Source organism: Fonsecaea monophora, assembly GCF_001642475.1.
Source record: "Fonsecaea monophora strain CBS 269.37 chromosome Unknown Scaff13, whole genome shotgun sequence".
Taxonomy (NCBI): domain Eukaryota; kingdom Fungi; phylum Ascomycota; class Eurotiomycetes; order Chaetothyriales; family Herpotrichiellaceae; genus Fonsecaea; species Fonsecaea monophora.
The window spans coordinates 404,959-419,192 of record NW_019173944.1 but is presented as its reverse complement, the minus strand read 5'-3'; the positions used below and the strand labels follow the sequence as shown (position 1 = coordinate 419,192).

The window sequence follows — 14,234 nt, the reverse complement described above, 5'->3', positions numbered from 1 at the left end:
AGACGGTGCGACGGTCGTGGTCTTCCCTGCAGGTCGTGTCAGAACAGAGGCCTGGATTGTACATACCAGGATCCAGCGGTTCACAAGTACAATGCTGTCTCCGTGACCAGACCCATTCATCCTGTCGCTGAACTGATGCTGCTCAGGGATGAAAATACTGCCGTCGAGATACTGGCACGTCGTCTCGATACCATTGAGAACATTCTACAGCGACAGGTGACTACGCTCGAGGCCTTACAATCACACCTTATCCAATCCCTCCTACCAGAGACCAATCTAGGTCGACGCCACAGCGAGCTGGCGCAGGGGAATGTCGCCAGTCAATCCTATGAGAGCCCTCGGCGGTCACTCTCTACACTCTCTCTCGCCCTGCAAGACGACCCGCTGTCTCGGCCAGATCTAGAGGCCATTCCACCGCTCACAATCCCCTTGGGCCACCAGACAGGTGCAGGGAGCCTCCTCGCATTGCCGCAGTTGAGGCATCTGATCGGGGATTTCCCAGAAGATTTCTTCTTCGAGGTCGAAAACCGGCGCCCTCCGCCAGAAGCGATGCAGGTTATTGTCGATACGTCGCATGTCTCCGGCGACGAGGACCAGGCCATTCCCAGAGCTACAGTTGATGAATATTTCCAAAAGTTCCTCGACTTGGTCCATCCACTCCATCCGTTTCTGGATCCACGCCACTTGACAGAGGAGTACAAGGTCGCGATGGGAAAGGGTCTAGGCAGAGATAACCAGTCTGCGAAACTCCTGGCCCTCCTTGCCCTGGGAGCCACGGCTTCGGATCCTGTTGGCAATCAGTCTGGCCCTTGTTCCGGGGACAGGCTGGTTCAGAGGGCACTCCGTATTCTGTTCAGATCCTGGAGCCTGTCTTTTCGGGGCGATATCCAGCTCTGCCAGGGCCTCATTCTGGGTTCGCTCTATTTTACCTATTCTGTCGAGCCGTTGATGGCCTGGAGACTCATACACATGGCTGCCACAAATATACAGCAGATGCTGATCCGGTGAGAAATCCCTCTCGTGTTTCCTCTCTCGGCTTGTATTGGATGGAATTAACCCTCACGACGGCTCCACTAGGTGTAACGATATGTCTTCGACCGACGCGGAGATCCAGGAAATCACACGCCTGAGCTGGGTTTGCTTTACTATTGAATGGTACGCACACTTTTTCACACATTACAACACGACTCCCTCACGTTGTGGGCAAAGATACCTGACTGCATTCGCGAGTCCAGTGACATCCAAGCTGATTTTCACCAACCGAGGAGCGGCATCGAGTTGCTGGTCGATTCCATTCCGTTTCCACGATACGGAGAGTCACCCACGGCCGACAATCTCTACTCGCTGGCCGAAATATCCGTGCGGCTTCTACAGAATCGGATCCACCGTGCCGTCTACTTTGCCGACAGCCTGGCGATTTATGCTGGGCGCGGCTTGGACACTTTGGCCACGCCGAGATTGCGTCCCGGTCCAAGCAATTCGCTGTTCAGGGTGTGCGAAGAGCTCGACCGCCAGCTGGAAACGTGGTACAATGCGCTTCCGGAGGCAATCAAGCCGGACCTCGCCAGTGACCTCCACGACGGCAAGAACGGTTGTTTGCTTCGCCTGCGTTACTGGTCCTCGAAACAGAACATATATCGGCCATTCGTGTTGTATGTCACGTCTCAGATGTCGGATCGGACTGCCGCCATCCCTCCTTCGGTCCTTGAAAAGTGCCATTCTTGTCTCTGCGCATGTCGCGCTTACATCCTTACCGCCGGCCATCTCTTGTCACACAGGTCTCCGTACACATATTCTGCGGCGCAATAGTAAGTTGGGACCAGCAGGAGAGGCTGCTGTCTTTCCCTCGATCAGGATCACTAACTCGTCCTTCTCTTTAGCTGCTTTACCTGCCTCTTGGTCATATCTCTCGCGTTTCAGTCGCCCGCACTTCGTGGCTTTGTCACCGACGTCGAGATGCTGCAGGGCCGCACGGTCGAGATGCTCAGGATTTGGGGGTGGCCCGGCTCGGCTCTCGAATGTGCTTTGCAAATTGCCTGCTCGATTGCCACTAAGCAGCGTTACTGCATGGGCTAGCTGGTCGGTGTGTCGGTGTAACAGCTTGTGATTGAGTCAGGGGGAGAAGCTTCTCCTCCCAGTTCTTACTGTCGGGGCCGTGGTGGACAACAGAGGTGGTCGAAGGGGGGAGAGGGGGCGATTATGCGATTTTATTCCTTCTTGTCATCCGTTCTCGCTAGGGGCTAGCCAATCTTCTACAAAAGCTTCCCATCCACGGCGGCTTGCGGCCCGCATGTCCCGACTCCTGGTCGGCTCTGGTCGTGGCTAGTAGGGATTGCGGCGGGACATACTCCGCACTCTTGACGCCCTCGCTTACTTGGCGAATGGTCCCAGAGCAAATAGACAGGTTACACGACAGATTCACTCAAGAGGGGGAACATCAAAACTGGGTAGGTGAACTGGAAGAGGAGATAGTACCCAGGCTCTCTGAGCTTTAACGCTGGTGTTAACAATCACTCACATTGAATGCTATCATGGCTATATGAGGTGTGTGGTAACTGTTCTCGTGGCTTTCAATCCGGACAATATAACTCTCGCATCTGTGTTTGAAAATTTATAATGCATGTTGCTGGGCCTTTTTCAGTTTGACCAGAGCCGAGGGATCTTCTCCCCCGCATTAACTGGTAATAACAGAACAAGAGCAAAGCATCCACTCGCCTTCTTGGAAGTATCATACTCCCTTGCGGTCAACATGATCACCACAGAAGGACAGGAGACAGGGCCGGACCCAAAGAACGAGACTGGTAATATACAGAGTCTGTTCAATCTTGATGCAAGAAGTGTTATCGGTATGTCGAAGTCGAATCAGATCACCGGACCAACCATAGCCATTGCTTAGCTTCCTGTTGAGCTGAGCTGACATGAACCACGCGCGATAGTCACTGGTGCGACGGGTGGCCTGGGGCGAGAAGTTGTCAAAACATTGTTGCAGGCAGGTTCCGATGTTATCGCGGTCGATTATGTACAGAATGAACCGTCCGACGCAAGCTGGAGTGGGTGCACCTCTTCTATGGAGGGATTTATTCCTCGGTTTTCCCAATATGCCAGGAATAGAGGTGACCATAGAGGATGCTAATACAGTCCTTTGGTCAGGACATCTGAGGAGTATCAGTAGCGACGTTGGCGCCTTCTTGAGCTACCACAGCTGCGACATATCCGACGCTGGACACACGGAGACTGTCTTTGAAAAGGCGTCAGCTTGCTCACGGTTTCCGCTCAGAGGCCTTGTCAACTGTGCCGGCATCAGCATACTGGGGGACTCCATCACATTCCCCCTGGACACAGCTAGGCGGATCATCGACGTCAATCTCGTTGGATCGCTGATCGTGGCTCAGGCTGCGGCGCGCATTGTGAGGAAGCGAAACTTGTCAGCCAGCTTCGTCTTCATAGCCAGTATGAGCGGCTACGTCGTCAACAAGGTGAGGGATCTACTCTTCAACTGCCCTTATTATATGAAGTCAGGGCTTATCCCGCTGACACGAAACTCTGTCCAATGTCCGTAGGGCGTCGGCACTGCCGCATACTCGGCCTCGAAAGCAGGCGTCCATCAATTGACCCGCAATCTGGCGGCTGAATGGTCTCACTGCGACGGCTGGCCCGAGATCAGAGTCAACTCCATCAGCCCGGGCGTCATCCGAACCCCAATGTCGTCATCCGTTCTTTCAGAGGGCAGCCTTGAGGCCACGTGGACACAGGAGACCATGCTGAGGCGGCTCTCGGTCCCAGAGGATTATCGGGGACCCGTCGTGTTCCTGCTTTCCGAAGCCAGTTCGTACATGACTGGGGCTGATTTACTCGTTGATGGCGGATACACGGCCTGGTGACGACGACTGTTTTGTAAAGGGGGTCAAGGCCGCCGTTGGTGTTGGTGTTGCCATGGCGGTAAGGACTTGTGACCGTCTTTGACGTCGAGTCTTGCGATAGTGGAAAGAACTTCCCGATCTATTCATACTCGTATACTTCATTTCTGTAATGGATCGTCCACACCCTGCACTCTGAGGCAACTCAGTAGCGACGTGTGATAGTCGGCGTGACTCGTCAGGATCATCATCGTCCTGCATTCGAGAGCCATCCCTGTGGCAGTCACCCATCTGTCCTTATGCGAGTACATTGTACATAGGATATCAAGAGTGGAAGTCCAGCCGGTCGGAGCCTGATTGGCCACTTCTCGGGCCGATGCCTGTCAGTCTCCGCATCCACGTCCAGACGCGGCAGGCCCCACCCCGCAAGGCTGTACTGAGTAATACGAGTTATTCGGTAACAAGTGCGGCAAGTGCGGACCGCATCCCGCCCCCCTTTACATCTGTGCATCTCGTCTTGTCTTGCCTCTTTTCTTGGACGATGAGATATTGTCGTCAGATCATTGTCGCTCCATCAGCAACTCGAATTGCGGAAACGTCAAATGATCCGCATGCATTACAAACCTGATTAGTGCGAAGCTCAGGTTGTTGTCAATTGCGGGACGGATAAATTTTCAGGCCCGATAAACTACGAGGGACAACCCGTTCTGGATCATCGTGCAACCAGCCCAGGCACCTCTTCCATAATCAAGTCTATTGGAAGGCGACGGTCACAATGCCGTCTCTAGCCCCTACCATGTCAGTTCGACTTCGTCTGCCTTACTCCATCAAGGCGTGCCCTCTGACAAATTCGATGGTTGCTTGGTGCGGGCCAGTGCCACTCACACAGCATGCATCAATATCGACCTCTGCCGCTGCTTCGCTGAGGAAGCCTATATCCCCAGAGTGGACCCGACGATTATCGAGCTTCAGTTCGCAGTTGTCGTCGCCCGTCGTTGGAGTGCCCTCTTGTCGCTTTAGAGCAATGTCTTCGTTTGCCACCATACCCAAGACCATGAAAGCCGTCGTCACCGAAAAGACCGGAGGCCCTGATGTTCTCAGGTTTACGACGGATCAACCCGTCCCGACGCCCAAAGAGAACGAAGTGCTGGTCAAGAACCATCTTGTTGGCGTCAACTATATCGATATCTACTTCCGCACGGGTCTCTACCCGGCACCCAAACCCGAAATTGGTGGGCGTGAGGCTGTCGGCGAGATCGTAGCTACAGGCTCCAAAGCTACCAAATATGGGTTGAAGGCTGGGGATCGTGTCGTGTGGCTGGGTGTGTCAGCGTATGCAGAGTATTCCGCCGTGGCAGTGGATAAGGTGATCAAGGTGCCCAGCGGGGTATCAGACGAAGATGCAGTGGCAGGTATGCTGCAGGGTTTGACTGTGGTTGGACTGGTGGAAGAAGCGTACAAGGTGAAACGGGGCGACACGGTGCTGGTACACGCCGCAGCCGGTGGTGTTGGCTTGATCCTTGTGCAGGTTCTCAAGAGGATCGGGGCGCGGGTTGTTGCTACGGCTGGAGGAGAGGAGAAATGCAAGTGGGCAAAGGACGCTGGAGCAGATGTAGTCATTGATTACCGGAAGCCCGGTGTTGACTGGGTTAAAGAGGTCACGACGGCTACGAACGGGGAGCTTTGCGAAGCTGTATACGACGGGGTTGGGAAGGATACGTTTGATGGCAGTCTAGAGGTGACCAAGAGGAAGGGGACTCTTGTCAGCTTCGGGAATGCCAGTGGTGCGGTTCCACCATTTGCCATCTCGTGAGTTTCTCTTTTCTACTCCAGCTATCTCTTTCCTGCTCCAGACCCGTTACTAACTCGATACGCCTCGAACCACGCAGTCGTCTGTCCGCAAAGAACAACAAACTGGTTCGTCCGTCCCTGTTCAACTACCTCACCACTCGGGAGGAGTTTGAACAAACCTGCCGAGACTGGTTTACTTTGCTCGAAGGCCCCAACAAGGTCAGTGTCAAAATACACAAGATATATCCTTTGGAGGAAGTGGCAAAGGCACAATCGGTAAGAGAATCCCTCCCTTACAAAGGTTACCAGGCTGACGGTTATGTCAATATAGGATCTCGAGGGAAGACACACTAGTGGGAAGCTTCTTATCAAACCGTAAATATCGGCGTCTCTTCAAGGTGATTAATGCAGCAAACACATTACTAAACCTCTCTATACCTGGGGTTGCAGCCTTGCGACTCTACAGATAGGAAGATGGTGGCCAGGATAAGGCGGCATCAATTGTGTCCCGAGATGGCTGTATATATGCGCTGCTTTAGCTAGTCTTGGCAACTGTTTGTCTTGATGCATTTCGATGTGGAACATGATCGCCATGCTCTACCCTCCCATCCGCCTCTATCGACAATCTCTGTCTGAATATCTAATATGCCTCTTCCTGTCCTAACCCACCGCTATGCTTGTCACATTCATCAACAGAAATATCGGAAACTTTGACCGTAACCCCGAATTAGCTGCCATCAATGCCCATCACGCTCGTATCAAACATGAGAAAAGACGCCAGGCAATAAGAGATGCAGCTCGCAGACAAAACACTCTGCTGTTAAGCTATTTTGATGCATCTGAGGCGTCTGCAATCTCTTTATCTGGACAAATTGGCGGCTTGCGAGATGACCCTTTCTGGACTCTTCCCGTGGAAAACACGTGCGATGCCATGAGCGGGTTCGACTACCGTAAGTTGTTTTTTTTTTTTAGAGATAGTCTTGTGTGACTGTTCTCTTTCGACGCTCATGTTGCAGATTTCCAAGTCCTGTGCCCGCTCGCACTGAGCTTGGGCAACTACAACCCGGCCCAGCATCAGATCATGAGGACCAACGTGCTCCAGACGCCTATGTATTGCAGTTCCATGATCGCCTTGAATCTGACCATGCAGCGGCTTCACATGGACAGCAAGACGCGTCTGTCGAGGGCTGTCATTTACCACCTGAATAATACTGTCGTCCAGTTGCGAGACGCGTTGCGAGATCCGGCGACCTGCACGAGTGACATTGTCCTCGCTACCATCTTCCCAATGGCTTCTGTCTACGTATGGCTGCTCCCGCTTTCTCGCTGTGCCGCTATACGGAATATCTCTTGGAGACCCCTCGCTGATGTGGCAAGTGCAGCGCATGTTGAATGATCATGCTGCTTTCAAGGCACACGTCCAAGGCGTCCGCCGCATCGTCGAACTCCGCGGAGGGCTCGATTCCCTGGGGTGGAGTGGCTTTTTGAAGATATCGGCTGTTGGGTAAGAAATAATGAAACGTCAATTTGACGCTCGGGCAGCTTTCTTGTGCATCCGCTAACACCGCGTCTCGGGTACATATCAGGATGTTTGAGTCTGCCGCTGTGTTGCACCGCCAACAGACCCAACGCAGCCAGGACGAAGCACAGGGGCTCAAGCTCGCCAGTGACTCGGTTGCGGAATATCCTTCCCTACCGCTCCCTCGAGCCTTGCAGGTCAAAATATCCAAACTCCCGCCCGGCCTGGCCTGTCTGGCCCTGCGACGCCGGCTCAGCCTGCAGTGCATCAACTTCCTCCAGCTCTTTTGCGAGTGGCTCGCGGACAACAGCGTCACCCCTGGACCGCACGACTCCATGACGGAGCTCGGCCACGACATCCTCGCCGTGTCCGGTCTGGGCGCCACGGAACGGGTGCTCGCGGTGGCGATCCAAGCCTACGTGAACTGGCTGGAGAGGACCGTGCGCCGCTGGTGCAACTACGCGTCCGAACACAGCGTCGAGATGCAAATTGCCATGCTGGCCCGGGAGGTCGGGCTGGACGATACGTGCGACGGGGACGCCCTTGCCTGGGCGTGTCTGCTCGTCAGAGACACGACCTCGCGGGGTTCCACGTCCTGGGGATGGGCCACCAAGTATCTGGCGAAGATGGACCTGAGTGCTGAGAGGGAGGCGTATCTCGACCGTCGTTTCTTCAGTCGTCCGGCCACGGCTGCGCCAGGTGTCACTTTCGGCCACATTACACATAATGTCGGAGGAGGCTGAGCAAGGTTGCTCTGGAGACGCGATATAGGGGAACAGATAAACAAAGAAAGGGATTTTTGTCCTGGGCTGGCTTGCCGGATACTTGGCTGGTTACTCTACATCTCGCCTCGAGTCACTCAAGCCAGGCCTCCGCGCGCATGTATTGTATCCGATTTCATTGGATTATGTCGTACTCCTTGCTCCTTCCCCCCTCTTCTCTCTTGATTGATTATTTCCAGTCTCGAATGGAAATACATATACATATATACACCTACAGTACATACCCCACCTATGCATGTATATGTATATATATATTCAAAGACGCGACGCCGTTTTTCTCACTCGAGGTCTCGAGTACTTTTACTACTACGGAGAACTCAGCTCAGCGTCCTGTCCCAGACGAAGGAGCACCGTCGGGTGACCTCGTCGGCGCTCAGCCTCGGGATCCTGATGGCCTCGAGGTCGTCGCAGCGCTCGTACTCGTCCACAGAGCCCAACGTGCGGGTCTGGCGCGTGGGGAAAAAAGCCGTGGGTTCCTCGTACTCGTACAGCATGAGGAACGTGCCGTCAGAGTACACTTGAGCGGCAGGAGCGGCGGCGGCGGCGCCACCCGCGACAGGCACAGACACACCGGCCGGGCATGCGGTCCAGGTGTGCGGCACGCCCGGGGCGATGGTCACCAGCGTCTTGGGGGGGATTACGTAGATGGTGCCGTTGAGCTCGACCAGGGCGACGCCGTTGAGGACGACGATGCGCTCGGCGATGAACTTTTGCGTCTGCGCCTGCGCAGTTGCAGGACGTGTGTCTGTGTCTGTGTCTGCCTCTATCGAGGTCGAAGGCGAAGAAGAAGAAGAAGAAATGTGCACATGTCGCGGCAGTCGGAAGTCGGTCGTGAACTCAATTAACCCCAACTGGCCCGAAAAGGCCCTTTGGCCGCCGGGGTCCAGCTCGTGCATCTCCACAGGGATGTCGCGAAAGGGGTGTTTGATGTTTGCGCCCTGTCCGTGGACTATGGTGCAGCCGTTGGGTAGAGTGATTCCATAGCTGTGGGGGGTGGACATGATGGGGAAAAGGTGACGAGGAGTAGACTGTCAGTCACTCTTGGAAGGTACTTCGCTTCGTGTTCTGTGCGAGTGAGTGAGTTCTGCGAATGTTTTGGACGTATATGTCCTTCGGCACAAAAGAAACGCCCGAGAGCGCGAGATTTGTCTCTCGGTGAGTCAATCGCTCTCAGTCATCAGCAGATGCAACTGCTTCAAAAAACCATGACGGTGGCCTGCTCCATAGACGTAGACGAGGGGAGAACGTTGCTAGGATCGCTTGGGGCCCGAAATAAGCGGTTCTTGGGTCGCAAACGGGGAAAGCCTCGGGTCCTCTGGAACAGCGCAAAGAGCGACATCGCGACAAAGTTGCGGTGCCAATACCCCGATTCTTTGTTGCTGCTAGTGACTAAGCTGTGGACTCCAATTCTTCAAGGCTCACAGGCTTGCGAAACGCCCAATGCGAAGCCGTCTCGACGGGAAATTCTCCGGATAATCCTTCTAGCCAACACAACCTTGGACTTATTAAATTTAGCGGTCGATGACATAGTGGGCGCCTTGTTGCCAAGAAGAATGCGACATGTTCTTGTGAGAACTTGCTCGCAGAGAATGCTGTTTCAGTTGCAGAGTATCTCGACGGGTAGGCGTGCCAATGGGAGATATAAAGGATGGGATGATGGCCGCCAGTGGTGAGGGTGAAATGTACCACCAACCGAAAACCAGAAAGACCTGAATAAGAGAACCGATAATACACAAAAAGACAAAATGGCTCCAGTGACCGTGCTCATTATCGGCTGTGGCGTTGCAGGCCCAGTTCTAGCCGTCCTTCTGAAAAGAAAAGGATACACTCCGATTGTGTTTGAGAAAGTGAAGCAGTTGGGCGATGTTGGAGCATCTCTAATGCTGATGCCAAATGGGTCAGTCTAGAGAATGATGGCCACCCGGCATGTGGCCCCGAGTACATGCACTAACTGTGATACAGATTGAAAGTGTTGGACTTGGTCGGCCTCACAGCAGAGATCGAGCGAGAATCTCTCCCACTAGAGGGATTTCTCGACTGCGCCACCGATGGGGAAGTGCTGGGTTACTCAGCAGAGCCCAAGTCATTCAAGGAGAAATACGGGCAACATGCCATGGGAGTCAAGCGCACTGGACTGAACCTGAAGCTCAAGGACATGTTGATTGACATGGGCATCGACCTGCGCGAAGGTTGGGAATTGGAGGAGATTGAGGAGACCGAGGACACCGTCACTGCTCATTTCAAGGGTGGCCGGAGCGTGACAGGTTCCATCCTCATCGGTTGTGATGGCATCAAGGCTGCTTCCAGAAGAATCCTCCTGAAAAACAAAGGGACCACAGAGGGACTACCCCTGTTTAGTGGACTTACTCAGGTGAGTGATTCGAGTCCTGGATGGATTCAACGACTGACCGCTCTGCAGACCGCCGGGCTCTCTTCGACACCGCAGGCAATGAAAGGCAAACCATACATGCAGAACTTCTATGGTGAGGGAGTCCACATGATTACATACCCTGTCTCGCCCGACGTCACATCCTGGGCTTTGACATTGCCTGAAGAGACCGGGTCCGAGGCTTCTTGGGGACTGATCACCGCAGACGAGATGGACGAGAGGAAGTGTAAATTGCTAGCTCACCTTGAGCACTGGCAGGACAAGTCACCCGCCGAGCTGATCCAGTCCGCCGCTCGAATGATCAAGTTTGGGTTGTTTGACCGAGATGAGATGACACCAGATCAGTGGCATACCAGGCGAATTGTGCTTGTGGGAGACGCTGCACATCCCACAAGCCCACATCTTGGACAAGGTGCCAACCAGGCATTGTAAGGCATTCGTGGACTGCTTTGTGTTGCTCAGCTGACATCCGAATAGGGAAGACTGCTACCACCTCAGCCATGCCCTGCCAGATCTGTGTCCGGTAGAAGACGGTGACCACCGAGCTCTTGGTGAGCTGAAAGAGCGCCTCCCAGCAATATTCAAGACATTCGCGGAAAAGAGACAACCACGGACGTCGGCCTTAGTTAAAGGGGCACGAACCCAGGGCCAGATGAGAGTGGTGACGGCGGGACCGCAAGCGTGCAAGGAACGGAACAGGAAGGTCGCATCTGCATGGCAGGACACTGTTGCGGTATCAACCAAGTACGAGGGTCTTTGTCGAGAGCCATTCCAAGTGGCAGCTTGAGGCTAGGGTGGATGTATTGATGGTTTGCGATTTGTAACATTACCGTACAATAGGGAGATTGTGATGGGGTTTGGACAGCAAAGTCTCATTGTATAACAAGGTATTTCAATCGATTTGTACATGAAGATACACCCCTGAGCTTGAAGAAGGCTAGAGGAATGTACCGGGTCCAGGATGAATGGTCAAAATGGAGGAATACCTCGTACTTTGCGTAGAGCGGGAACAAAGGCGTGCGCACTGGACCGGAATATCTTTATTCCGGTATATCGCAGCCGCACCTGACAAATAAACGTTTCTGTCTGACAGATATTTTCTGGTTTCTCCCAACATCTCATTGAGTTGCATCAAGGACATAATGTACCTCGTAGCGGAAACAAACACAGCATATTCGGTACGAACCAGGGGCAATCTCCAGATACTACGGCTCAATCCACCCTGCGAGGTAGTGCCGCTTCCACTCGGATGATCTCGGAAACCCTCCTCTGGCGCCCTGAAGCTCGTCAAGCCGAGAGATTGTCGATGGTGTGACACCAAAACCGCATCTGTCCATCGACTAATTCGAAGATATTAATTCTTCATACCAAGCGCCTAGACTTACAAATTGACTACTAAAGCATACTCGGACGTCCTCGCCCTTTTATCTGTCCTAACTATGAAATCGTAACCATCTTGGCTTGTCGATATTAATGATGGCTCAGTCCCTTGCCGCAGCTGGGCACAACCTCGAACGGCGCACCGTTGTGTCGGTCCTCCTGTTCCCTCATCAGCCATACGCGTCCAAGCCATACAGGGTCCTCCTGTTCCGCCGCTCCGACAAGGTCAGCACATATCGGAGGAAGCTTGCCCCCATTGCCGGCTCGATCGAGACACATGACAAGTCTCCCTTGGATGCCGCCTGGCGAGAACTGAAAGAAGAGACTTCATTCGGACCTCAGCAGATCGAGCTGTGGAGACGAGGGGCTGGCTTTGAATTTACCGACCAAAAGGCTGTGGTTATCGGCGAAAGTGAGCACCAGGTCAAGGGACGCATCTGGAAAGTCTGGCCGTTTGCGTTTCGCTTGACCAAGGGAACCGTCGACAATGACAACGACACGGAGAAGCTCGGGGTCCAGATGAACTTTGAGCATCTGGGTTTCCAGTGGCAGAATGTTGACGACATCCTCAGTGGTAAGATACTGGATGACTGCGTGCCCAGACTAGAAGTCACGCTCGGCCAGGTCTGGGTAGATCCCAATAGCATATTGCATCAAGGGCTCGAGGAACTCCGGCTCGACCATTCACATGGCGCAAGAGAACTAGCCACCATGGCGGTGAAGTCTCTGATCAAAATTGTTGAACATGACCAACAAACGCAGCAACACAGAGACTTCGATGAGTGGTGGAAGACTTTTCAACGACAGGCATTCCATCTAGCCTTCAATGGGCGGCCAAGCATGGCGGCGGCGATATCTAATGCTATTGCCACAGCGTTGAAGCAGGCAAAGGCTCAAGTTGAACCTGGATCGACTGATTTTCTCGAGAAAGTCAGACAAAGCCTTGAAGCGTCCGTCACTCGGCGAGGTGAGATCTCCAAACAAGTGAGTCACCAGTTCTCGAAGTTCTTGCAGGATAAGTTCTGTTCAAGTGCTCAAGGCCAGATAGGCGAGCAGGCACGGATCAAAATTCTGACCCTGAGTTCATCCTCGACCATCAAAGCCGCGATCTTATATGCGCTCGACGCGGACGAGTCGTTGTCAATAGAACTTCGCATCCTCGAATCGCGCCCACTGAATGAAGGCGTGGGCTTTGCCAAGGTCTTGACGGAAGAAGCCCAGAGACGCCACGATTCGGGAGCCACGGGCCCCCTCATTGACGATCGCCTGCGGGTAGTTCTAGCGAGTGACGCCTCGGTGGGGATACTAGCCAAGGACGTCGACCTGGTCATTATCGGCGCCGACCGGATATCAGAAGCCGGAGACGTGAGCAACAAGACTGGCTCTCTGGGCGCCGCTCTGGTCAGCAAAGCCGTCACGGATGGCAAGGCCGCCGTGGTGTGTATCAGCGAGAGTGAGAAAATTGCATATCCGGGGGCGGCGGAAGATCACCCGGAAGAGGACAATGACGCGTCGGAGCTTACCAGCAACTGGGATCTACAACCATCTTCTCCCCCCTTGTGGAACAAGATGGTGACTGTGCGCAACGTCTACTTTGAATGGGTGCCCGCGACGCAAATTGACTATTACGTCTGCGAGGACGGCACGCTGTCAAGACAGGATATCCGCCAGAGGTCGAAGCTGGTGTCTGACGTGATGAACGAGGTCTTTACGGTTGAGCAGGGATCAAATATATCAGAGGCATCGTCAGGCCGTTGAGCGATAGCGCGTGGGCGCGAGGAGTGAGCAGGGAACGGATCATTGATCTGATCACCTCCATGGCATGACCCTGCCCACTCAATCCAACGACGTTATTACCATTCAAGAGTCCGAGGAGAAGAACCGCCACGCCTTTGCTTTCCTGCGATGAAATTCGGGGCTGTATCTATCGAATCTCTCGCTGCTGAATGAACCAGGAGGAGCAGCTGAATCGAGCAATACCGTACAAAACAGGGCTAGGTAGCCGGCTTGCCAGCTTGTACTTTGTCCAGGTCTAGACCACCGCCACCAACTAGACATACGTCAAATAGTTGCGGAGAAGCTCACTCAAAATCCAGGGTCTTTTCTCACTTATCGGCCCTTTTTGGGTTAGGTTTTAGCCAATGCCATGTCTCTGAAAACATGCAATTCCGCAACAATGCCCTTTTGGGTCAGCTGCATGGTTGTTTTCAGCACTTCTCAATAGACGCCCACTAACCTGGCCAGCAAAGATGGAGAGTAAACACGAGCATCATGGGGGAATCAGCTCACCACACAATCAGACCTGAACATTGTGAACATCTGGTGATTGGATCTTCTTCAAAAGCCACGAACTCTGTCTGATGGCGATTGTCAACTCAGCCCAATGGATTTCTTGGGTTTCCCATACTGGAATCGTCCAGCTTTGCCATTCACGTCCTCAACCTCAGCCTCAGCCTTCTTCACCGTCCGCATTCGGGACCCAGCCAGCCACCTGGCCCATTTATGTCTGATTCTCA

The 14,234-nt window shown here is 53.7% G+C and overlaps 7 protein-coding genes across 7 annotated transcripts; 6 read left to right on the top strand and 1 right to left on the bottom strand.

Moving 5' to 3' along the window:
- Positions 1 to 135: 135 nt before the first annotated feature.
- On the top strand, positions 136 to 2,076 carry AYO21_02933 (hypothetical protein; the record flags this gene model as incomplete). The annotated part of the gene is made up of 4 exons (XM_022652909.1): positions 136 to 1,004; positions 1,078 to 1,155; positions 1,236 to 1,808; positions 1,881 to 2,076. The coding sequence occupies 4 exons, from the start codon at positions 136 to 138 to the stop codon at positions 2,074 to 2,076; spliced, it is 1,716 nt and encodes a 571-aa protein (XP_022514934.1).
- Positions 2,077 to 2,749: 673 nt separating this feature from the next.
- Positions 2,750 to 3,881, top strand: AYO21_02932 (hypothetical protein; the record flags this gene model as incomplete). The annotated part of the gene is made up of 4 exons (XM_022652908.1): positions 2,750 to 2,846; positions 2,937 to 3,050; positions 3,151 to 3,476; positions 3,561 to 3,881. 4 exons carry the CDS (start codon positions 2,750 to 2,752, stop codon positions 3,879 to 3,881), a joined length of 858 nt encoding a protein of 285 aa, XP_022514933.1.
- A 1,000-nt stretch (positions 3,882 to 4,881) lies between these two features.
- AYO21_02931 (hypothetical protein) lies at positions 4,882 to 5,670 on the top strand (the record flags this gene model as incomplete). Its single annotated transcript, XM_022652907.1, has 1 exon — positions 4,882 to 5,670. One exon carries the CDS (start codon positions 4,882 to 4,884, stop codon positions 5,668 to 5,670), a length of 789 nt encoding a protein of 262 aa, XP_022514932.1.
- Positions 5,671 to 6,321: 651 nt separating this feature from the next.
- Positions 6,322 to 7,910, top strand: AYO21_02930 (hypothetical protein; the record flags this gene model as incomplete). The annotated part of the gene is made up of 4 exons (XM_022652906.1): positions 6,322 to 6,598; positions 6,665 to 6,951; positions 7,031 to 7,152; positions 7,235 to 7,910. The coding sequence occupies 4 exons, from the start codon at positions 6,322 to 6,324 to the stop codon at positions 7,908 to 7,910; spliced, it is 1,362 nt and encodes a 453-aa protein (XP_022514931.1).
- Positions 7,911 to 8,266: 356 nt separating this feature from the next.
- AYO21_02929 (hypothetical protein) lies at positions 8,267 to 8,950 on the bottom strand (the record flags this gene model as incomplete). The annotated part of the gene is made up of 1 exon (XM_022652905.1): positions 8,267 to 8,950. One exon carries the CDS (start codon positions 8,948 to 8,950, stop codon positions 8,267 to 8,269), a length of 684 nt encoding a protein of 227 aa, XP_022514930.1.
- A 744-nt stretch (positions 8,951 to 9,694) lies between these two features.
- AYO21_02928 (hypothetical protein) lies at positions 9,695 to 11,125 on the top strand (the record flags this gene model as incomplete). The annotated part of the gene is made up of 4 exons (XM_022652904.1): positions 9,695 to 9,846; positions 9,912 to 10,320; positions 10,369 to 10,766; positions 10,816 to 11,125. The coding sequence occupies 4 exons, from the start codon at positions 9,695 to 9,697 to the stop codon at positions 11,123 to 11,125; spliced, it is 1,269 nt and encodes a 422-aa protein (XP_022514929.1).
- A 689-nt stretch (positions 11,126 to 11,814) lies between these two features.
- Positions 11,815 to 13,476, top strand: AYO21_02927 (hypothetical protein; the record flags this gene model as incomplete). The annotated part of the gene is made up of 1 exon (XM_022652903.1): positions 11,815 to 13,476. One exon carries the CDS (start codon positions 11,815 to 11,817, stop codon positions 13,474 to 13,476), a length of 1,662 nt encoding a protein of 553 aa, XP_022514928.1.
- Positions 13,477 to 14,234: the final 758 nt, after the last annotated feature.